Source organism: Bombina bombina, chromosome 4, assembly GCF_027579735.1.
Source record: "Bombina bombina isolate aBomBom1 chromosome 4, aBomBom1.pri, whole genome shotgun sequence".
NCBI lineage: Eukaryota > Metazoa > Chordata > Amphibia > Anura > Bombinatoridae > Bombina > Bombina bombina.
Genome location: NC_069502.1, coordinates 1,073,690,708 through 1,073,715,836, shown reverse-complemented (window position 1 = coordinate 1,073,715,836; position 25,129 = coordinate 1,073,690,708). Strand labels below are relative to the sequence as shown.

At 42.2% G+C, this 25,129-nt stretch overlaps 1 protein-coding gene across 1 annotated transcript in view; it reads left to right on the top strand.

Moving 5' to 3' along the window:
* The window catches only part of MSH6 (mutS homolog 6), a gene marked incomplete in the record, with an annotated part of 174,352 nt that overhangs the window by 134,622 nt on the left and 14,601 nt on the right, over positions 1 to 25,129 (top strand). Inside the window, 1 exon segment of the mRNA XM_053712227.1 lies at positions 12,242 to 12,331. Within this exon segment, the coding sequence (XP_053568202.1) occupies positions 12,242 to 12,331 (90 nt within the window).

Below are 25,129 nucleotides of genomic sequence, written 5' to 3'. Positions count from 1 at the left end.
AAGACAGCATGAAGGGGTAGCCCCCGATCCGGGACCGGATCTAGTAGGGGGCAGACTCTCTCTCTTCGCCCAGGCTTGGGCAAGAGATGTTCACGATTCCTGGGTTTTAGAAATTGTTACCCAGGGTTATCTTCTGGACTTCAGACTCCCCTCCAAGGGGGAGATTTCACATTTCTCAATTGTCTGCAAACCAGACAAAGAGACGTTCTTACGCTGTGTAGAAGACCTACATACCATGGGAGTGATTCGCCCAGTTCCAAAAGCGGAACAAGGGCTAGGGTTTTACTCAAACCTGTTTGTGGTTCCCAAAAAAGGTTACTTTCAGACCAATCTTGGATCTCAAAATTCTAAACAAATTCCTCGGAGTACCATCATTCAAGATGGAGACTATTCGGACTATTCTACCGTTGATCCAGGAGGGTCAATATATGACTACCGTGGACTTAAAGGATGCGTATCTACACATCCCTATTCACAGAGATCATCATCAATTCCTCAGATTCGCCTTTCTGGACAGGCATTACCAGTTCGTGGCCCTTCCCTTCGGGTTGGCCACAGCTCCCAGAATTTCTCTTGTTAAGTGTAGTCAGTCCACGGGTCATCCATTACTTATGGGATTATATCTCTTCCCCAACAGGAAGTTGCAAGAGGATCACCCAAGCAGAGCTGCTATATAGCTCCTCCCCTCACATGTCATTCTCTTGCAACCTAACTAAAGATAGGTAGTTGTGAGAGGTCTGTGGTGTTTTTAAACTTAGTTTATTTCTTCAATCAAAAGTTTGTTATTTTAAATGGCACCGGAGTGTGCTGTTTGTTCTCAGGCAGCATTAGAAGAAGAATCTGCCTGCGTTTTCTATGATCTTAGCAGACGTAACTAAGATCCACTGGCTGTTCTCATACATTCTGAGGAGTGAGGTAACTTCAAAAAAGGGGAATAGCATGCAGGGCCCCCCTGCAAACGAGGTATGTGCAGTAAATTATTTTTCTAAGGAATGGAATTGACTGAGAAAAAACTGCTAATACCAATGTAATGTAAGTTCAGCCTTAAATGCAGTGGTAGCGACTGGTATTAGGCTGATGAGTGTGTGTACACTGAAGTATTTTTCTAGGAATAGAATTTGACTCAGAAAATACTGTTAATACTGAAGTAATGTATGAGCCTTAACTGCAGTAAAAGCGACTGGTAGCAGGCTTATTAATAACACTTCATAGCTTTTAAAATGTATGTTAAAAACGTTTACTAGCGTGTTAATCGTTTTTTGTGAGGTACTTGGTGATAAAACTTATTGGGGCATGATTTTTACCACATGGCTTTTTTTGTTTTCTGCATAGAAACAGTTAACTGAGTTTCCCCACTGTTGTAATATGAGTGGGAGGGGCCTTTTTTAGCGCTTTTTTGCGCAGTAAAAATTCAGTCACAATCTTCCTACTTCATCCTCCATGATCCAGGACGTCTCTAGAGAGCTCAGGGGTCTTCAAAATTCATTTTGAGGGAGGTAATCAGTCACAGCAGACCTGTGACAGTGTGTTTGACTGTGATAAAAACGTTAATTATTGAATTGTTATCCGTTTTTTGGGTATTAAGGGGTTAATCATCCATTTGCTAGTGGGTGCAATGCTTTGCTAACTTAATACATTTACTGTGAAAATTTGGTTGCTATAACTAATTTGGTTCATTGTTATTTCAACTGTGACAGCTTTTTGTGCTTCTTAAAGGCGCAGTAGCGTTTTTTATATTGCTTGTAAATTTATTTGAAAGTATTTTCCAAGCTTGCTAGTCTCATTGCTAGTCTGTTTAAACATGTCTGACACAGAGGAATCTTTGTTCACTATGTTTGAAGGCCTATGTGGAGCCCCATAAAAATTTGTGTACTAAATGCATTGATGTCACTTTAAATAAAAGTCAATCTTTACATGTAAAGAAATTATCACCAGACATCGAGGGGGAAGTTATGCCGACTAACTCTCCTCACGTGTCAGTACCTTCGCCTCCCGCTCAGGAGGTGCGTGATATTGTGGCGCCAAGTACATCAGAGAGGCCCATACAAATCACTTTGCAAGACATGGCTACTGTTATGACAGAAGTATTATCTAAATTGCCAGAATTAAGAGGCAAGCGCGATTGCTCTGGGTTAAGAACAGAGCGCGCTGATGATGGGAGAGCCATGTCCGATACTGCGTCACAATTTGCAGAACATGAGGACGGAGAGCTTCATTCTGTGGGTGACGGATCTAGATCCAGGGAGACTGGATTCAGAGATTTCTAATTTTAAATTGAAGCTTGAGAACCTCCGCGTATTGCTAGGGGAGGTATTAGCGGCTCTGAATGATTTTAACACGGTTGCAATTCCAGAGAAATTATGTAGGCTGGATAGATACTATGCGGTACCGGTGTGTACTGACGTTTTTCCTATACCTAAGAGGCTTACAGAAATTATTAGCAAGGAGTGGGATAGACCCGGTGTGCCTTTCCCCCCCCCCCTCCTATATTTAGGAAAATGTTTCCAATAGACGCCACCACACGGGACTTATGGCAGACGGTCCCTAAGGTGGAGGGAGCAGTTTCTGCTTTGGCTAAGCGTACCACTATCCCGGTGGAGGATAGTTGTGCCTTTTCAGATCCAATTGATAAAAAATTAGAAGGTTACCTTAAGAAAATGTTTGTTCAACAAGGTTTTATCTTACAGCCCCTTGCATGCATTGCGCCTGTCACTGCTGCGGCGGCATTCTGGTTTGAGTCTCTGGAAGAGGCCATTCGCACAGCTCCATTGGATGAAATTATGAACAAGCTTAAAGCACTTAAGCTAGCTAATGCATTTGTTTCTGATGCCGTCGTACATTTAACCAAACTTACGGCTAAGAACTCCGGATTCGCCATCCAAGCGCGCAGAGCACTATGGCTTAAATCCTGGTCAGCTGACGTGACTTCTAAATCTAAATTGCTTAATATTCCTTTCAAAGGGCAGACCTTATTCGGGCCTGGCTTGAAAGAAATTATCGCTGACATTACGGGAGGTAAGGGCCATGCTCTGCCTCAGGACAGGGCCAAATCAAAGGCCAAACAGTCTAATTTTCGTGCCTTTCGTAACCTCAAGGCAGGAGCAGCATCAACTTCCTCCGCTCCAAAACAGGAAGGAGCTGTTGCTCGTTACAGACAGGGCTGGAAAACTAACCAGTCCTGGAACAAGGGCAAGCAGGCCAGAAAACCTACTGCTGCCCCTAAGACAGCATGAAGAGAGGGCCCCCTATCCGGAAACGGATCTGGTGGGGGGCAGACTTTCTCTCTTTGCCCAGGCTTGGGCAAGAGATGTCCAGGATCCCTGGGCGTTGGAGATCATATCTCGGGGATATCTTCTGGACTTCAAAGCTTCTCCTGCACAAGGGAGATTTCATCTTTCAAGGTTATCAGCAAACCAAATAAAGAAAGAGGCGTTTCTACGCTGTGTACAAGACCTCTTACTAATGGGGGTGACCCACCCAGTTCCGCGGACGGAACACAGGCAAGGATTCTATTCCAATCTATTTGTGGTTCCCAAGAAAGAGGGAACCTTCAGACCAATCTTGGACTTAAAAATCCTAAACAAATTCCTAAGAGTTCCATCATTCAAAATGAAAACTATTCGAACCATCCTACCCATGATCCAAGAGGGTCAGTACATGACCACAGTGGACTTAAAGGATGCCTACCTTCACATACCGATTCACAAGGATCATTATCGGTACCTAAGATTTGCCTTCCTAGACAGGCATTACCAGTACGGCTCCAAGAATCTTTACAAATGTTCTGGGCTCACTTCTGGCGGTACTAAGACCGCAAGGCATAGCGGTGGCTCCGTACCTAGACGACATTCTGATACAAGCGTCAAGTTTTCAAACTGCCAAGTCTCATACAGAGATAGTTCTGGCATTTCTGAGGTCGCATGGGTGGAAGGTGAACGTGGAAAAGAGTTCTCTATTACCACTTACAAGGATTCCCTTCCTAGGGACTCTTATAGATTCTGTAGAGATGAGGATTTACCTGACGGAGGCCAGGTTATCAAGACTTCTAAATGCTTGCCGTGCCCTTCATTCCATTCCACACCCGTCAGTAGCTCAGTGCATGGAAGTAATCAGCTTAATGGTAGCAGCAATGGACATAGTACCATTTGTGCGCCTGCATCTCAGACCGCTGCAATTATGCATGCTAAGTCAGTGGAATGGGGATTACTCAGATTTGTCCCCTCGGCTAAATCTGGATCAAGAGACCAGAGAATCTCTTCTATGGTGGCTTTCTTGGCCCCATCTGTCCAAGGGTATGACCTTTCGCAGGCCAGATTGGACGATTGTAACAACAGACGCCAGCCTTCTAGGTTGGGGCGCAGTCTGGAATTCCCTGAAGGCTCAGGGATCATGGACTCAGGAGGAGAAACTCCTCCCAATAAATATTCTGGAGTTAAGAGCAATATTCAATGCTCTTCTAGCTTGGCCTCAGTTAGCAACTCTGAGGTTCATCAGATTTCAGTCGGACAACATCACGACTGTGGCTTACATCAACCATCAAGGGGGAACCAGAAGTTCCCTAGCGATGTTGGAAGTCTCAAAGATAATTTGCTGGCCAGAGTCTCACTCTTGCCACCTGTCAGCGATCTACATCCCAGGCGTGGAGAACTGGGAGGCGGATTTTCTAAGTCGCCAGACTTTTCATCCGGGGGAGTGGGAACTTCATCCGGAGGTCTTCGCTCAACTGATTCATCATTGGGGCAAACCAGATCTGGATCTCATGGCGTCTCGCCAGAACGCCAAGTTTCCTTGTTACGGATCCAGGTCCAGGGACCCGGGAGCGGTGCTGATAGATGCTCTGACAGCACCATGGGTCTTCAACATGGCTTATGTGTTTCCACCATTTCCGATGCTTCCTCGGCTGATTGCCAAGATCAAACAGGAGAGAGCATCTGTGATTCTGATAGCGCCTGTGTGGCCACGCAGGACCTGGTATGCAGACCTAGTGGACATGTCGTCCTGTCCACCATGGTCTCTGCCTCTGAGGCAGGACCTTCTAATTCAGGGTCCTTTCAACCATCCAAATCTAATTTCTCTGAGGCTGACTGCATGGAGATTGAACGCTTGATTCTATCAAAGCGTGGCTTCTTGGAGTCGGTTATTGATACCTTAATACAGGCTAGGAAACCTGTTACCAGAAGAATTTACCATAAGATATGGCGTAAATATTTATATTGGTGCGAATCCAAGAGTTACTCATGGAGTAAAGTTAGGATTCCTAGGATATTGTCTTTTCTACAAGAGGGTTAAGAAAAGGGCTTATCTGCTAGTTCGTTAAAGGGACAGATTTCTGCTCTGTCTATTCTTCTACACAAACGTCTGGCAGAAGTTCCAGACGTTCAGGCTTTTTGTCAGGCTTTGGCTAGGATTAAGCCTGTGTTTAAGACTGTTGCTCCGCCGTGGAGCTTAAACTTAGTTCTTAACGTTCTGCAAGGCGTTCCATTTGAACCCCTTCATTCCATTGATATCAAGCTGTTATCTTGAAAGTTCTGTTTTTGATGGCTATTTCCTCGGCTCGAAGAGTCTCTGAGTTATCTGCCTTACATTGTGATTCTCCTTACCTGATTTTTCATTCAGACAAGGTAGTTCTGCGTACTAAACCTGGGTTCTTACCTAAGGTAGTTTCTAACAGGAATATCAATCAAGAGATTGTTGTTCCATCATTGTGTCCTAACCCTTCTTCAAAGAAGGAACGACTCTTGCATAATCTGGACGTAGTCCGTGCCCTGAAGTTCTATTTGCAGGCAACTAAGGATTTTCGTCAAACTTCTTCCCTGTTTGTCGTTTACTCTGGACAGAGGAGAGGTCAAAAGGCTTCGGCTACCTCTCTCTCTTTTTGGCTTCGTAGCATAATACGTTTAGCCTATGAGACTGCTGGACAGCAGCCTCCTGAAAGAATTACAGCTCATTCTACTAGAGCTGTGGCTTCCACCTGGGCCTTTAAGAATGAGGCCTCTGTTGAACAGATTTGCAAGGCTGCAACTTGGTCTTCACTTCACACTTTTTAAACATTTTACAAATTTGACACTTTTGCTTCTTCGGAGGCTATTTTTTGGAGAAAGGTGCATCAGGCAGTGGTTCCTTCCGTTTAAGTTCCTGCCTTGTCCCTCCCATCATCCGTGTACTTTAGCTTTGGTATTGGTATCCCATAAGTAATGGATGACCCGTGGACTGACTACACTTAACAAGAGAAAACATAATTTATGCTTGCCTGATAAATGTATTTCTCTTGTAGTGTAGTCAGTCCACGGCCCGCCCTGTCTTTTAAGGCAGATCTAAATTTTTAATTAACCTCCAGTCACCACTGCACCCTATGGTTTCTCCTTTCTCGTCTTGTTTCGGTCGAATGACTGGATATGACATGTGAGGGGAGGAGCTATATAGCAGCTCTGCTTGGGTGATCCTCTTGCAACTTCCTGTTGGGGAAGAGATATAATCCCATAAGTAATGGATGACCCGTGGACTGACTACACTACAAGAGAAATAAATTTATCAGGTAAGCATAAATTATGTTTTTCACACAGGTGCTAGGGTCCCTTTTGGCGGTTCTAAGACCGCGGGGCATAGCAGTGGCGCCTTATCTAGACGACATCTTGATTCAGGCGTCGACTTTCCAGCTAGCCAAGTCTCACACGGACATCGTGTTTGTTTTTCTGAGATCTCACGGGTGGAAGGTGAACATAAAAAAAAAGAGTTCTCTCTCCCCTCTCACAAGTTTCCTTCCGAGGGACTCTGATAGACTCAGTAGAAATGAAAATATTTCTGACGGAGGTCAGAAAATCAAAACTCTTAACCACTTGCTGAGTTCTTCATTCCATTCCTCAGTCATCAGTGGCTCAATGTATGGAGGTGATCGGACTCATGGTAGCGGCAAGTGACATAGTTCCTTTTGCCCGCCTACACCTCAGACCGCTGCAACTATGCATGGTCAAACAGTGGAATGGGGATTATGCAGATTTATCTCCTCAACTGCCTCTGGACCAGGAGACCAGAGATTCTCTTCTCTGGTGGTTGTCTCAGGACCACCTGTCTCAGGGAATGTGTTTCCGCAGGCTAGAGTGGCTCATAGTAATGACAGATGCCAGAACTGAGAGCGATATTCAATGCGCTTCAGGCGTGGCCTCAGCTAGCTGCGGCCAAATTCATCCGATTTCAGTCGGACAACATCACGACTGTAGCTTTTATCAATCATCAAGGAGGAACACAGAGTTCTCTACCGATGATGGAGGTAACCAAAATAATCTGATGGGCAGAGGATCACTCTTACCATATCTCAGCAATCCATATCCCAGGGATAGAGAACTGGGAGGCGGATTTCCTAAGTCGTCAGACTTTTCATCCGGGGGAGTGGGAGCTCCATCCGGAGGTATTTGCCCAGCTGACTCCGCTATGGGGCACACCAGAATTTGATCTGATGGCGTCCCGTCAGAATGCCAAACTTCCTCGTTACGGGTCCAGGTCCCGGGATCCGCAGGCGTTACTGATAGATGCTCTAGCAGTGCCCTGGTCCTTCAATCTGGCCTATGTATTTCCACCATTTCCTCTCCTCCCACGTCTGGTTGCCAGAATCAAGCAGGAGAGAGCTTTGGTGATTCTGATAGCGCCTGCGTGGCCACGCAGGACTTGGTATGCAGACCTAGTGGACATGTCATCGGTTCCACCGTGGACTCTGCCAATGAGGCAGGACCTTCTAATCCAAGGTCCATTCACGTATCCAAATCTAATTTCTCTGCGTCTGACTGCTTGGAGATTGAACGCCTGATTCTATCAAAGCGTGGTTTCTCTGAGTCGGTCATTGATACCCTGATTCAAGCTAGAAAGCCTGTCACCAGGAAGATCTATCATAAAATTTGGCGCAAATATTTTTATTGGTGTGAATCCAAGGGTTACTCATGGACTAAGATTAGGATTCCTAGAATATTGTCCTTTCAACAAGGATTGGAGAAGGGATTATCAGCTAGTTCCTTAAAAGGACAAATATCTGCTTTGTCTATTCTTTTACACAAATGTCTGGCAGATGTCCCAGACGTTAAAGCGTTTAGTCAGGCCTTGGTCAGGATCAAGCCTGTATTTAAACCTGTTGCTCCGCCATGGAGCCTAAACTTAGTTCTTAAAGTTCTTCAAGGGGTTCCGTTTGAACCTATGCATTCCATAGATATTAAGCTTCTATCTTGGAAAGTTTTGTTTTTAGTAGCTATCTCTTCCTTCATCAAAGAAGGAACGTCTGTTGCACAATCTTGATGTGGTTCGTGCTTTAAATTTCTACTTACAAGCAACTAAAGATTTCCGTCAAACATCTTCATTGTTTGTTGCTTATTCTGGTAAACGGAGAGGTCAAAAGGCTACGGCTACCTCTTTCCTTTTGGCTGAAAAGTATCATCCGTTTGGCTTATGAGACTGCTGGCCAGCAGCCTCCTGAAAGAATTACTGCTCATTCTACTAGAGCAGTGGCTTCCACATGGGCTTTTAAAAATGAGGCTTCTGTTGAACAGATTTGTAAGGCGGCGACTTGGTCTTCGCTTCATACTTTTTCCAAATTTTCCAAATCCGATACTTTTGCTTCTTCGGAGGCTATTTTTGGGAGAAAGGTTCCACAAGCAGTGGTGCCTTCCGTTTAAGGTACCTGTCTTGTCCCTCCCTTCATCCGTGTCCTAAAGCTTTGGCATTGGTATCCCACAAGTATGGATGAATCCGTGGACTCGATACATCTTACAAGAGAAAACATAATTTATGTTTACCTGATAAATTTCTTTCTCTTTTGATGTATCGAGTCCACGGCCCGCCCTGTTTATTTGACAGGCAGTATATTTTAAAAAACTTCAGTCATCTCTGCACCCTATAGTTTCTCTAAGGGAGGAGCTATATAGACAGCTCTGCTGTGGGTGCTCTCTTTGCCACTTCCTGTAGGGAAGGAGAATATCCCACAAGTATGGATGAATCCGTGGACTCGATACATCACAAGAGAAATAAATTTATCAGGTAAGCATAAATTATGTTTTTTTTGACAGGAGTCAGGAAGTCAAAGATTACCGATACTTGTCGTGTCCTTCAGTCCACTCCTCGGCCATCAGTGGCTCAGTGCATGGAGGTATTCGGGCTGATGGTGGCGGCAATGGACATCATCCCGTTTGCTTGGTTCCACCTCAGATCTCTGCAGTTACGCATGCTCAGGCAATGGAACTGAGATTATGCAGATTTGTCTCCTCAAATACTACTGGACCAGGAGTCAAGGGATTCTCTTCACCGGTGGTCTCTCCTAGGGAACCTGCTTTCGCAGACCTTCTTGGGGGATTGTGACAACGGACACCAGTCTTCTAGGGTGGGGAGCAGTCGGGGCTTCCTAAAGACTCGGGGAGTTTGGACTCAGTTGGAGTCTGTTCTTCCTATAAACATTCTGGAGCTGAGAGCGATCTTCAATGCTCGCCTGGCCTCAGTTAGCCTTGGTCCAGTTTATCAGGTTCCAGTCGGACACAGTTGCTTACATCAATCATCAGGGAGGAACAAGGAGTTCCTTAGTGATGACAGAGGTAACTAAGATAATTCTGTGGGCGGAGGCCCATTCGTGTTGCCTATCGGTGATCCAGATCCCAGGGGTGGACAACTGGGAGGCGTTCTTTCTGAGCAGGCAGACCTTTCATCCGGGGGAGTGGGTACTCCATCCGGAAGTGTTCTACAACCTGATTCTCAGGTGGGGTCAGCTGGAATTAAATCTCATGGCATCTCGATAGAATACTAAGTTCCCGAGATACGGTCGAGGTCCATGGACCCCCTAGGCGGAATGATAGATGCTTTAGCGGTTCCTTGGACCTTCAGTCTAGCATACCTATTTCCTCCGTTTGCTCTTCTTCCTCAGATCATTGCTCGAATCAAGCAGGAGAGGGCATCTGTGATCCTCAATGCACCGGTCTGGCCTCGCAGGATTTGGTATGCAGATCTGGTATACATGTCATCTCTGCCACCTTGGAAACTTCCGTTGAGGAAGGACCTTCTAATTCAAGGGCCCTTCCTTAACCCAAGTCTAGTTTCTCTGAAGCTGACTGCTTGGAGATTGAACGCTTAATTTTATCCAAGCAGGGATTTTCAGAATCAGTCATAGAGACTATGATTCAGGTTCGTAAACCCGTAACGAGAAGGATTCACCATAAGATATGGCGCAAATACCTCTATTGGTGTGAATCCAAGGGCTACTCCTGGAGTAGAGTTAGGATTTTGTCTTTTCTCCAAGAAGGTTTGGAGAAAGGATTATCGACAAGTTCCAGATGTACAATTTTTTTTGTCAGGCCTTAGTCAGGATCAGGCCTGTGTACAAGCCAGTTACTCCTCCATGGAGTCTTAATTTAGTTCTCAAAGTTCTTCAAAGGGGCTCCATTTGAGCCTATGCATTCCTTAGATATGAAGTTATTATCTTTGAAAGTTTTATTTCTTGTTGCTATTTCTTCTGCTCGCAGAGTGTCGGAGCTCTTGGCATTGCAATATGAGTCCCCTTACCTTTTTCATTTAGATAAGGTAGTTTTACGTTCTAAATTAGGATTTCTTCCTAAAGTTGTTTCTGATCGGAACATTAATCAGGAGATTGTGGTTCCTTCTGTGTCCTAATCCTTCTCAGAAGGAAAGGCTTCTGCACAATTTGGACGTGGTTCATGCCTTAAAGTTTTACCTGCAGGCGACTAAGCAATTTCGTCAGTCTTCTGCTTTGTTTGTGGTTTTCTCAGGAAAACGTAAGGGACAGAAAGCTACGGCTACTTTCTTTTTGGCTGAAGAGTATCATACGTTTTGCATATGAGACTGCAGGACAGCAGCCTCCTGAGAGAGTTACGGCTCATTCCAAGAGGGCTGTTGCTTCCTTATGGACATTCAAGAATGAAGCTTCTGTGGAACAGATTTGCAAGACTGCTACTTGGTCCTCTTTACATTTTTTCAAAGTTCTATAAATTTGACACTTTTGCCACGGCTGAAGCCGCTTTTGGGAGAAAGGTTCTTCAAGCAGTGGTGCCTTCCGATTAGGTTCCCTGTCTTGTCCCTCCTGTATCATCTGTGTACTCTAGCTTGGGTATTGGATCCCATTAGTAATTAAGATGATCCGTGAACTCATCGTGTCAAAAAAGAAATAAATTTATCAGGCAAGCATACATTTTCTTTTTTAAAGATTATAGCCTCATATGAACTTCCTGCATCTTTGTTGATGAACAACTATTCGTATGTTGTGTTCTAGAGATGTTAAGGGGTTAAACGACCATTGCTGGTCATTAAGGGTTTGTCAGCTAATAGCAAGGTTCTCACGGCCAGCAGTATTATGACCTCCCTCCAGCAGCATCAAAAAAATTAAGCTCCATTAAGACTGTTGCTGGTCATTAAAGGGTTAAATTAAATTTGCATTAAAAATAACTTCACTAGTTACGAAGATCAACATTTGATTAACCCCACACATTTACTGTAAAAGCTACTTGCACTGTAACATTTGAGAATACAGATGTGCTGCATATTTCTAGTACTGTGGGCCAAAATGTAAGACCTGTCAATTGGCAATGCTATCTTTAAAGATATAGCTTAACTGTTACTACTGTAAATCGTTCTCATGGTTCAAGTCAAAGGAACGTGAAACCGAAAAAAATGTATATCATGATTCAGATAGAGCATACAATTTTAAACAACTTAATTATTTACTTCTATTATCTAATTTGCTTAATTTTCTTGGTATCCTTTTTTAAGGAGCAGTAATGCACTCCTGGAAGTTAGCTGAAAGCCAATAACAAGAGGTATATATGTGCAGCCACCAATCGGCAGCTTCTGAGCCTACCTAGGTATAATTTTACAACCATGGATACAAAGAAACCAGAACAAATTATATAATAGCAATTTGGGCCTACTATACATCTGCATTAATAGCCATACATACTTTGCATAAGAGCTACGCCTTAACTTATTTTGCAAACAATGGCAAGAAGCCAAGAGATCTATTTGCAAATGGTGAGCCTTACCAAGCATTCTTAGTGCAGTGAATGCTGAGTTACGTTACGTTTTTAACTCTTATACATCCAGACAGAGCAGTAAAGGTTTTCTATGCTCCTTAGTTATTTTAGGCAATCTATAGAGAGAGGTAAAGGTGATAATTCTTGTGTCTTAGAAAATGTAAGATTGTAAACCAGATATCAGCAGCCATATGATTCTTGAGTATTTATTTGAATTTTTTTTTTATTTTAAGGTGAAAGCACATTTTTTGTGGAGCTGAGTGAAACCTCAAGTATACTTCAGCATGCAACAGAACATTCCCTTGTGCTTCTGGATGAACTTGGTAGGTTAACTGCTCTGTACTTAAAGGGACACTTAAGTCAAAATAAACTTCAGATTCAGAAAGAGCCTGCAGTTTTAAGTATGGACAGATAGTTTTTCTTTCATGTAATTAACAAGAGTCCATGAGCTAGTGACGTATGGGATATACATTCCTACCAGGAGGGGCAAAGTTTCCCAAACCTTAAATGCCTATAAATACACCCCTCACCACACCCACAAATCAGTTTTACAAACTTTGCCTCCAAGGGAGGTGGTGAAGTAAGTTTGTGCTAGATTCTACGTTGATATGCGCTCCGCAGCAAGTTGGAGCCCGGTTTTCCTCTCAGCGTGCAGTGAATGTCAGAGGGATGTGAGGAGAGTATTGCCTATTGAATGCAGTGATCTCCTTCTACGGGGTCTATTTCATAAGGTTCTCTGTTATCGGTCGTAGAGATTCATCTCTTACCTCCCTTTTCAGATCGACGATATACTCTTATATTTACCATTTCCTCTACTGATTCTCGTTTCAGTACTGGTTTGGCTTTCTACAAACATGTAGATGAGTGTCCTGGGGTAAGTAAGTCTTATTTTCTGTGACACTCTAAGCTATGGTTGGGCACTTTATTTATAAAGTTCTAAATATATGTATTCAAACATTTATTTGCCTTGACTCAGAATGTTCAACTTTCCTTATTTCCAGACAGTCAGTTTCATATTTGGGATTATGCTTTAATTATCATATTTTTCTTACCTCAAAAATTTGACTTTTTCCCTGTGGGCTGTTAGGCTCGCGGGGGCTGAAAATGTTTCATTTTATTGCGTCATTCTTGGCGCGGATTTTTTTTTGGCGCAAAAATTCATTTCCGTTTCCGGCGTCATACGTGTCGCCGGAAGTTGCGTCATTTTTTTGACGTTATTTTGCGCCAAAAATGTCGGCGTTCCGGATGTGGCGTCATTTTTGGCGCCAAAAGCATTTAGGCGCCAAATAATGTGGGCGTCTTATTTGGCGCCAAAAAATATGGGCGTCGCTTTTTGTCTCCACATTATTTCAGAATCATTTTTCATTTGCTTCTGGTTGCTAGAAGCTTGATGTTTGGCATTTTTTCCCATTCCTGAAACTGTCTTATAAGGAATTTGATCTATTTTGCTTTATATGTTGTTTTTTCTCTTACATATTGCAAGATGTCTCACGTTGCATCTGAGCCAGAAGATACTACAGGAAAACCTCTGCCTGCTGGATCTACCAAAGCTAAGTGTATCTGCTGTAAACTTTTGGTAGCTATTCCTCCAGCTGTTGTTTGTATTAAATGTCATGACAAACTTGTTAATGCAGATAATATTTCCTTTAGTGATGTACCATTGCCTGTTGCAGTTCCCTCAACATCTAAGGTGCAGAATGTTCCTGATAACATAAGAGATTTTGTTTCTGAATCCATTAAGAAGGCTTTGTCTGTTATTTCTCCTTCTAGTAAACGTAAAAAGTCTTTTAAATCTTCTCTCGGCTACTTTCTTTTTGGCTGAAGAGTATCATACGTTTTGCATATGAGACTGCAGGACAGCAGCCTCCTGAGAGAGTTACGGCTCATTCCAAGAGGGCTGTTGCTTCCTTATGGACATTCAAGAATGAAGCTTCTGTGGAACAGATTTGCAAGACTGCTACTTGGTCCTCTTTACATTTTTTCAAAGTTCTATAAATTTGACACTTTTGCCACGGCTGAAGCCGCTTTTGGGAGAAAGGGTTCTTCAAGCAGTGGTGCCTTCCGATTAGGTTCCCTGTCTTGTCCCTCCCGTATCATCTGTGTACTCTAGCTTGGGTATTGGATCCCATTAGTAATTAAGATGATCCGTGGACTCATCGTGTCAAAAAAGAAATAAATTTATCAGGTAAGCATACATTTTCTTTTTTAAAGATTATAGCCTCATATGAACTTCCTGCATCTTTGTTGATGAACAACTATTCGTATGTTGTGTTCTAGAGATGTTAAGGGGTTAAACGACCATTGCTGGTCATTAAGGGTTTGTCAGCTAATAGCAAGGTTCTCACGGCCAGCAGTATTATGACCTCCCTCCAGCAGCATCAAAAAAATTAAGCTCCATTAAGACTGTTGCTGGTCATTAAAGGGTTAAATTAAATTTGCATTAAAAATAACTTCACTAGTTACGAAGATCAACATTTGATTAACCCCACACATTTACTGTAAAAGCTACTTGCACTGTAACATTTGAGAATACAGATGTGCTGCATATTTCTAGTACTGTGGGCCAAAATGTAAGACCTGTCAATTGGCAATGCTATCTTTAAAGATATAGCTTAACTGTTACTACTGTAAATCGTTCTCATGGTTCAAGTCAAAGGAACGTGAAACCGAAAAAAATGTATATCATGATTCAGATAGAGCATACAATTTTAAACAACTTAATTATTTACTTCTATTATCTAATTTGCTTAATTTTCTTGGTATCCTTTTTTAAGGAGCAGTAATGCACTCCTGGAAGTTAGCTGAAAGCCAATAACAAGAGGTATATATGTGCAGCCACCAATCGGCAGCTTCTGAGCCTACCTAGGTATAATTTTACAACCATGGATACAAAGAAACCAGAACAAATTATATAATAGCAATTTGGGCCTACTATACATCTGCATTAATAGCCATACATACTTTGCATAAGAGCTACGCCTTAACTTATTTTGCAAACAATGGCAAGAAGCCAAGAGATCTATTTGCAAATGGTGAGCCTTACCAAGCATTCTTAGTGCAGTGAATGCTGAGTTACGTTACGTTTTTAACTCTTATACATCCAGACAGAGCAGTAAAGGTTTTCTATGCTCCTTAGTTATTTTAGGCAATCTATAGAGAGAGGTAAAGGTGATAATTCTTGTGTCTTAGAAAATGTAAGATTGTAAACCAGATATCAGCAGCCATATGATTCTTGAGTATTTATTTGAATTTTTTTTTTATTTTAAGGTGAAAGCACATTTTTTGTGGAGCTGAGTGAAACCTCAAGTATACTTCAGCATGCAACAGAACATTCCCTTGTGCTTCTGGATGAACTTGGTAGGTTAACTGCTCTGTACTTAAAGGGACACTTAAGTCAAAATAAACTTCAGATTCAGAAAGAGCCTGCAGTTTTAAGTATGGACAGATAGTTTTTTCAGGGCCGATACCAGTTATTGGCCGCCTTTCAGGCCGATAACAGGGGCCAATATTCTGTACATTTAAAGTTTTGGTTTTTTTTTTTTGAAAAATCAACACCATTTCTACACAAATCTGGTGTAAACTGAACATGTTTTTTAAAATTTTAAACATTAAAAGTAAACTGGGAAAAATAAAGTGCTTGAAAATTAACTTAGTAAAGGGACACTCGGGTCAAATTAAATTTTCATGATTCAGATAGAGCATAAAATTTAAAACAACTTTCCAATTTACTTCCATTAAAAAAAAATGTGCACATTCTTTTATATTTACACTTGGAGTCACCAGCTCCTACTGAGCATGTGCAAGAATTCACTGACTATACGTATATGCATTTATGATTGGCTGATTGCTATCACATGGTACATGGGGAGTGGAAATATACATAACTGACATTTGTTAGAAAAAAATCTACTACTTATTTGAAATTCAGAGTAAATGCTATTGTATTGTCTTGGTATCTATCTTGCATTTGTTGATTATGCAAATCTGTTTACTGGTCTTTCTCCAACATTGGTGTGTCCGGTCCACGGCGTCATCCTTACTTGTGGGATATTCTCCTCCCCAACAGGAAATGGCAAAGAGTCCCAGCAAAGCTGGTCACATGATCCCTCCTAGGCTCCGACCAACCCAGTCATTCTCTTTTGCCGTTGCACAGGCAACATCTCCACGGAGATGGTTAAGAGTTTTTTGGTGTTTAAATGTAGTTTTTATTCTTCTATCAAGTGTTTGTTATTTTAAAATAGTGCTGGTATGTACTATTTACTCTGAAACAGAAAAGGATGAAGATTTCTGTTTGTAAGAGGAAGATGATTTTAGCAGACAGTAACTAAAATCGATTGCTGTTTCCACACAGGACTGTTGAGATGAAGTAACTTCAGTTGGGGGAAACAGTTAGCAGACTTTTCTGCTTAAGGTATGACTAGCCATATTTCTAACAAGACCATGTAATGCTGGAAGGCTGTCATTTCCCCTCATGGGGACCGGTAAGCCATTTTCTTAGTCAAACATAAAAGAATAAAGGGCTTAAAAACTGGTAGACATTTTTATGGGCTAGAACGATTGCTTTATTGGGGCATATTATGCAGATTCTAGCTAATAATTGGCATTATAATCTTGGGGAACGTTTAAAAAATGGCAGGCACTGTGTTGGACACCTTTTTTAGTCTGGGGGGCCTTTCTAGTTATAGAATGAGCCTCATTTTCGCGCCATTACAGCGCAGTTGTTTTTGGAGAGCAAGGCATGCAGATGCATGTGTGAGGATCTAAGAATCACTAAAAAAGCTTCTAGAAGGCGTCATTTGGTATTGTATTCCCCTCTGGGCTTGGTTGGGTCTCAGCAAAGCATATAGCTGGGACTGTATAGGGGTTAAATTTAAAAACGGCTCCGGTTATTTTAAGGGTTAAAGCTCTGAAATTTGGTGTGCAATACTTTTAATGCTTTAAGACACTGTGGTGAAATTTTGGTAATTTTTGAACAATTCCTTCATACTTTTTCACATATTCAGTAATAAAGTGTTTTCAGTTTGAAATTTAAAGAGACAGTAACGGTTTTATTTTAAAACGTTTTTTGTGCTTTGTTGACAAGTTTAAGCCTGTTTAACATGTCTGTACCATCAGATAAGCTATGTTCTATATGTATGAAAGCCAATGTGTCTCCCCATTTAAATTTATGTGATAATTGTGCCATAGTGTCCAAACAAAGTAAGGACAGTAATGCCACAGATAATGATATTGCCCAAGATGATTCCTCAAATGAGGGGAGTAAACATGATACTACATCATCCCCTACTGTGTCTACACCAGTTTTGCCCACACAGGAGGCCCCTAGTACATCTAGTGCGCCAATACTTATTACCATGCAGCAATTAACGGCTGTAATGGATAACTCCATAGCAAATCTTTTATCCAAAATGCCTACTTATCAGAGAAAGCGCGATTGCTCTGTTTTAAACACTGAAGAGCAAGAGGGCGCTGATGATAACTGTTCTGACATACCCTCACACCAATCTCAAGGGGCCATGAGGGAGGTTTTGTCTGATGGAGGAATCTCAGATTCAGGAAAAAATTCTCATCAAGCTGAACCTGATGTTGTGACATTTAAATTTAAATTAGATCCACTGATTAAGGAGGTGTTATCTACTCTGGATGATTGTGACAATTTGGTCATTCCAGAGAAATTATGTAAGATGGACAAGTTCCTAGAGGTTCCGGTGCCCCCCCGACGCTTTTCCTATACCCAAGCGGGTGGCGGACATAGTAAATAAAGAGTGGGAAAGGCCCGGCATACCTTTTGTTCCCCCCCCCCTAATATTTAAGAAATTATTTCCTATAGTCGACCCCAGAAAGGACTTATGGCAGACAGTCCCCAAGGTCGAGGGGGCGGTTTCTACTCTAAACAAACGCACTACTATTCCTATCGAAGATAGTTGTGCTTTCAAAGATCCTATGGATAAAAAATTAGAGGGTTTGCTTAAAAAGATTTTTGTACAGCAAGGTTACCTTCTACAACCAATTTCATGCATTGTTCCTGTCACTACGGCAGCGTGTTTCTGGTTCGAGGAACTAGAAAAGTCGCTCAGTAAAGAATCTTCGTATGAGGAGGTTATGGACAGAGTTCAAGCACTTAAATTGGCTAACTCTTTTGTTTTAGATGCCGCTTTGCAGTTAGCAAGATTAGCGGCGAAAAATTCAGGGTTTGCTATTGTGGCGCGCAGAGCGCTTTGGCTAAAGTCTTGGTCAGCGGATGTGTCTTCCAAGACAAAATTGCTTAACATTCCTTTCAAAGGTAAAACATTATTTGGACCAGATTTGAAAGAGATTATTTCAGACATCACTGGGGGAAAGGGCCACGCCCTCCCACAGGATAGGTCTTTTAAGGCTAAAAATAAGCCTAATTTTCGTCCCTTTCGCAGAAACGGACCAGCCTCTAATTCTGCATCCTCTAAGCAAGAGGGTAATACTTCACAACCCAAACCAGCCTGGAAACCAATGCAAGGGTAAGCAGGCCAAGAAGCCTACCACTGCTACCAAAACAGCATGAAGGGATAGCCCCCGATCCGGGACCGGATCTAGTGGGGGGCAGACTCTCTCTCTTTGCTCAGGCTTGGGCAAGAGATGTTCAGGATCCTTGGGCGCTAGAAATAGTTTCTCAAGGTTATCTCCTGGAATTCAAGGAACTACCCCCAAGGGGAAGGTTCCACAGGTCTCACTTATCTTCAAACCAAATAAAGAGACAGGCATTCTTACATTGTGTAGAAGACCTGTTAAAGATGGGAGTGATACATCCAGTTCCAATAAGAGAACAAGGAATGGGATTTTATTCCAATCTGTTCATAGTTCCCTAAAAAGAGGGAACATTCAGACCAATTTTGGATCTGAAGATCCTAAAGAAATTTCTCAGGGTACCATCGTTCAAAATGGAAACTATTCGAACGATCCTACCCACCATCCAGGAAAGTCAATTTATGACTACCGTGGATTTAAAGGATGCGTACCTACATATTCCTATCCACAAGGAACATCAGTTCCTAAGGTTCGCTTTTCTGGACAAGCATTACCAGTTTGTGGCACTTCCATTCGGATTAGCCACTGCTCCAAGGATTTTCACAAAGGTACTAGGGTCCCTTCTAGCGGTTCTAAGACCGAGGGGCATTGCAGTAGTACCTTACTTGGACGACATCCTAATTCAAGCGTCGTCCCTGTCAAAAGCAAAGGCTCATACGGACATCGTCCTAGCCTTTCTCAGATCTCACGGATGGAAGGTGAACAAAGAAAAAAGTTCTCTGTCCCCGTCAACAAGAGTTCCCTTCTTGGGAACAATAATAGATTCCTTAGAAATGAGGATTTTTCTGACAGAGGTCAGAAAATCAAAACTTCTAAGCTCTTGTCAAGTACTTCATTCTGTTCCTCGCGCAGTGCATGGAAGTAATAGGATTGATGGTTGCAGCAATGGACATAGTTCCTTTTGCACAAATTCATCTAAGACCATTACAACTGTGCATGCTCAGACAGTGGAATGGGGATTATACAGACTTGTCTCCGACGATTCAAGTAGATCAAAAGACCAGAGATTCACTCCGTTGGTGGCTGACCCTGGACAATCTGTCACAGGGAATGAGCTTCCGCAGACCAGAGTGGGTCATTGTCACGACCGACGCCAGTCTAGTGGGCTTCTCCCGATAAACATTCTGGAACTGAGAGCGATATTCAATGCTCTCAGAGCTTGGCCTCAACTAGCAAAGGCCAAATTCATAAGGTTTCAATCAGACAACATGACGACCGTTGCATATATCAATCATCAGGGGGGAACAAGGAGTTCCCTGGCGATGAAAGAAGTGACCAAGATAATTCAATGGGCGGAGGATCACTCCTGCCACTTGTCTGCGATCCACATCCCAGGAGTGGAAAATTGGGAAGCGGATTTTCTGAGTCGTCAGACATTCCATCCGGGGGAGTGGGAACTCCATCCGGAAATCTTTGCCCAAATAACTCAATTATGGGGCATTCCAGACATGGATCTGATGGCGTCTCGTCAGAACTTCAAGGTTCCTTGCTACGGGTCCAGATCCAGGGATCCCAAGGCGACTCTAGTAGATGCACTAGTAGCACCTTGGACCTTCAACCTAGCTTATGTATTCCCACCATTTCCTCTCATTCCCAGGCTGGTAGCCAGGATCAATCAGGAGAGGGCCTCGGTGATCTTGATAGCCACGCAGGACTTGGTATGCAGACCTGGTGAATATGTCATCGGCTCCACCATGGAAGCTACTTTTGAGACAGGACCTTCTTGTTCAGGGTCCATTCGAACATCCGAATCTGGTTTCCCTCCAACTGACGGCTTGGAGATTGAACGCTTGATTTTATCAAAGCGTGGGTTTTCAGATTCTGTAATAGATACTCTGATTCAGGCTAGAAAGCCTGTAACTAGAAAAATTTACCATAAAATATGGAAAAAATATATCTGTTGGTGTGAATCCAAAGGATTCCCATGGAACAAGATAAAAATTCCTAAGATTCTATCCTTTCTACAAGAAGGTTTGGAGAAAGGATTATCTGCAAGTTCTCTAAAGGGACAGATCTCTGCTTTATCTGTTTTACTTCACAAAAGACTGGCAGCCGTGCCAGATGTTCAAGCATTTGTTCAGGCTCTGGTTAGGATCAAGCCTGTTTACAGACCTTTGACTCCTCCCTGGAGTCTAAATCTAGTTCTTTCAGTTCTTCAAGGGGTTCCGTTTGAACCTTTACATTCCATAGATATTAAGTTACTATCTTGGAAAATTTTGTTTTTAGTTGCAATTTCTTCTGCTAGAAGAGTTTCAGAGTTATCTGCTCTGCAGTGTTCTCCGCCCTATCTGGTGTTCCATGCAGATAAGGTGGTTTTGCGTATTAAGCCTGGTTTTCTTCCGAAAGTTGTTTCTAACAAAAATATTAACCAGGAGATAGTTGTACCACCTTTGTGTCCGAATCCAGTTTCAAAGAAGGAACGTTTGTTACACAATTTGGATGTAGTCCGTGCTCTAAAATTCTATTTAGAGGCTACTAAAGATTTCAGACAAACATCTTCCTTGTTTGTTGTTTATTCTGGTAAAAGGAGAGGTCAAAAAGCGACTTCTACCTCTCTTTCCTTTTGGCTTAAAAGCATTATCCGATTGGCTTATGAGACTGCCGGACGGCAGCCTCCCGAAAGAATCACAGCTCACTCCACTAGGGCTGTGGCTTCCACATGGGCCTTCAAGAACGAGGCTTCTGTTGACCAGATATGTAAGGCAGCGACTTGGTCTTCACTGCACACTTTTGCCAAATTTTACAAATTTGATACTTTTGCTTCTTCGGAAGCTATTTTTGGGAGAAAGGTTTTGCAAGCTGTGGTTCCTTCCGTTTAGGTGACCTGATTTACTCCCTCCCTTCATCCGTGTCCTAAAGCTTTGGTATTGGTTCCCACAAGTAAGGATGGCGCCGTGGACCGGACACACCAATGTTGGAGAAAGCAGAATTTATGCTTACCTGATAAATTACTTTCTCCAACGGTGTGTCCAGTCCACGGCCCGCCCTGGTTTTTTTAATCAGGTCTGATTAATTATTTTCTCTAACTACAGTCACCACGGTATCATATGGTTTCTCCTATATATATTTCCTCCTGTCCGTCGGTCGAATGACTGGGGTGGGCGGAGCCTAGGAGGGATCATGTGACCAGCTTTGCCATTTCCTGTTGGGGAGGAGAATATCCCACAAGTAAGGATGACGCCGTGGACCGGACACACCGTTGGAGAAAGTAATTTATCAGGTAAGCATAAATTCTGTTTTTAAATGGCTTCCCAAAACATAGAAAAATGGCGTAAATACCTTTTTTTAAACTGCACACTGATATGTCACTACTGCAAAGTTAGACACTACATGATTTCTTCAATACTCCCAGTTAAGTAGAAAAACATTGTGCAGAAGGCATAACATTTCAGCGTGTTCTTGTTAAACGGCTTTGTTTTTTTTTCCATATATTGCTGCCAATTCACTAAACATGCTCACTTGGCACACTTTGCAGATAAGGGTTAAAAGTAAAGTAAAAAAATATATATACTGCCAGTTGACAGGGAAAGAAAGGACATGCTGGAATATCAGTGCTAGATTTATTTATTTGCTTTAATTTTTAATATGCTCATATATTTACTGAATTGCAAATACCTTCCCTAGTACTGAGGAGTGAACTATAAGTTTCTTTGTCACTTATGTGCAGTTTTATAAATGTGTAACAGCGCCGCCTAATGGTCAGAGTATTGTCATCCACTGCTAGAGAATATTAATAGTAGTCTCCTATACTGTATAGCTTTCTTCTCAAGGTTTGTTGTTGTGGACATTTAATTGATGTGCCTGAAATTTAAAAATCGTCAAATATAGCAGCTATAGTGAAATGTTTTGCAAATGTGTAACATTTATCAGAATGTAACAAATAATTTTATGTTTTGCTGACCCCTATGAGCAAATCAAAAGTAATTTATCTCTGTGTACTTCAGGGAAACTATGTAGCTTTAAGTGCCACTTAAAGTTCATTTTCCATTTCCCAAAGAAAGAAAATTCATTCAGACCAGTTTTGGATCTGAAAATTTTGAATCGTTATGTAAGTGTACCAACTTTCAAAATAGTGACAAAGGACTATTCTGCCTTTTGTTCAGCACGAGCATTATATGTCCACAATAGACTTACAGGATGCATGTCTTCATATTCAGATTCATCCAGATCATCAGTTTCTGAGATTCTGTTTTCTAGACAAGCATTACCAATTTGTCGCTCTTCCTTTTGGCTTAGCGACAGCTTCAAGAATCTTCTCAAAGGTTCTCGGTGCCCTACTCTCTGTAATCAGAGAGCGGGGTATTGCGGTGTTTCCTTATTTGGATGATATTTTGGTACTAGCTCAGTCTATACATTCTGCAGAATCTCACACGAATCACCTAGTATTGTTTCTTCGAAAACATGGTTAAAGGATCAATTTACCAAAAAGTTCTTTGATTCCTTAGACAAGGGTCTCCGTTTTAGGTTTCCAGGTAGATTCAGTGTCCATGACTCTGTCTCTAACAGACAAGAGGCGTTTAAAATTGGTTTCAGCCTGTCGGAACCTTCAATCTCAGTCATTCCCATCAGTTATGTGCATGGAAGTTTTAGGTCTCATGACTGCAGCATCGAACGCGATCCCCTTTGCTCGTTTTCATATGAGACCTCTCCAGCTTTGGATGCTGAACCAATGGTGCAGGGATTATACAAGGATATCACAATTAATATCCTTAAATCCCAATGTTCGACTATCTCTCTGACTTGGTGGTTAAATCTCCATCGTATAGTTCTAGGGGCCTCTCTTGTTCGTCCAACCTGGACTGTGATCACAACAGATGTGAGTCTTTCAGGTTGGGGAGCTGTTTGGGGATCTCTGACAGCACAAGGAGTTTGGAAATCTCAAGAGGCAAGATTACCAATCAATATTTTGGAACCCCCGTGCGATTTTTCAGGGCTCTTCAGATTTGGCCTCTGTGGAAGAGAGAACCGTTCATTTGTTTTCAGACAGACAATATCACAACTGTGGCATATGTCAATCAGGGTGGGACTCACAGTCCCCAAGCTATGAAAGAAGTATCTCGGATACTTGCTTGGGCGGAATCTAGCTCCTGTCTAATTTCTGCGGTTCATATCCCAGGTATAGACAATTGGGAAGCGGATTATCTCAGCCGTCAGACTTTACATCCGGGGGAGTGGTCCCTCCATCCACGTGTTTTTCTCAGGTTGTTCAGATGTGGGGTCTTCCAGAAATGGATCTGATGGCTTGTCATCTAAACAAACTTCCCAGGTACCTGTCCAGGGATCCTCAGGCGGTAGCAGTGGACGTGTTGACACTTCCTTGGTGTTATCAACCTGCTTATGTTTTCCCGCCTCTAGTTATTTTTCCAAGAGTGATCTATAAAAAAAAATAATCATGGAGCAACTCATCTGTGTTGCTGGTGGCTCCAGCATGGCCTCACAGGTTTTGGTATGCGGATCTTGTTCGGATGTCCAGTTGCCAACCTTGGTCACTTCCATTAAGGCTGGACCTTCTGGCTCAAGGTCCGTTTTTCCATTAGGATCTCCAATCATTAAATTTGAAGGTATGGAAAGTGAACGCCTAGTAATAGAGGTTTCTCTGACTCAGTGATTAATACTATGTTACAGGCTCGTAAATCTGTTTCTAGAAAGATTTATTATTCAGTTTGGAAGACTTATATTTCATGGTATTCTTCTCATAAATTCTTTTGGCATTCTTTGAGAATTCCTAGCATTTTACAGTTTCTTCAGGATGGTTTGGATAAGGTTTTGTCTGCAAGTTCCTTGAAGGGACACATTTCTGCTCTTTTTTTATTTCACAGAAAGATTGCTAAGCTTCCTGATATCCACTGTTTTGTACAGGCTTTGGTTCGTATCAAGCCTGTCTTTAAATCGATCTCTCCTCCTTGGAGTCTTAATTTTGGTTTTCAAGGCTTTACAGGCTCTTCCATTTGAGCCTATGCATTCTTTGGACATTAAACTACTTTCTTGGAAAGTGTTGTTCGTTTTGGCCATCTCTTCTGCCAAAAGAGTTACTGAATTATCTGCTCTTTCTTGTGAATCTCCTTTTCTGATTTTTCATCAGGATAAGGCGGTTTTGCGGACTTGATTTAAATTCTTACCTAAGGTTGTGAAGTCTAACAACATTAATAGAGAAATTGTTGTCCCTTCCTTGTGCCCTAATCCTAAGAATTCTTTGGAGAGATCCTTACATTCTTTGGATGTGGTAAGAGCTTTGAAATATGTTGAAGCTACTAAAGATTTCAGGAAGACTTCTAGTCTATTTGTTATCTTTTCTGGTTCTAGGAAAGGCCAGAAGGCTTCTGTCGTTTCTTTGGCATCATGGTTAAAGCTTTTGATTCATCAAGCTTATTTGGAGTCGGGTCAAGCCCCGCCTCAGAGAATTACAGCTCATTCTACTAGATCAGTCTCCACTTCGTGGGCTTTTAAGAATGAAGCTTCAATTGATCAGATTTGCATACATTTACTAAATTCTACCGTTTTGATGTATTTGCTTCTTCGGAAAGCAGTTTTTGGTAGAAAAGTTCTTCAGGCAGCTGTTT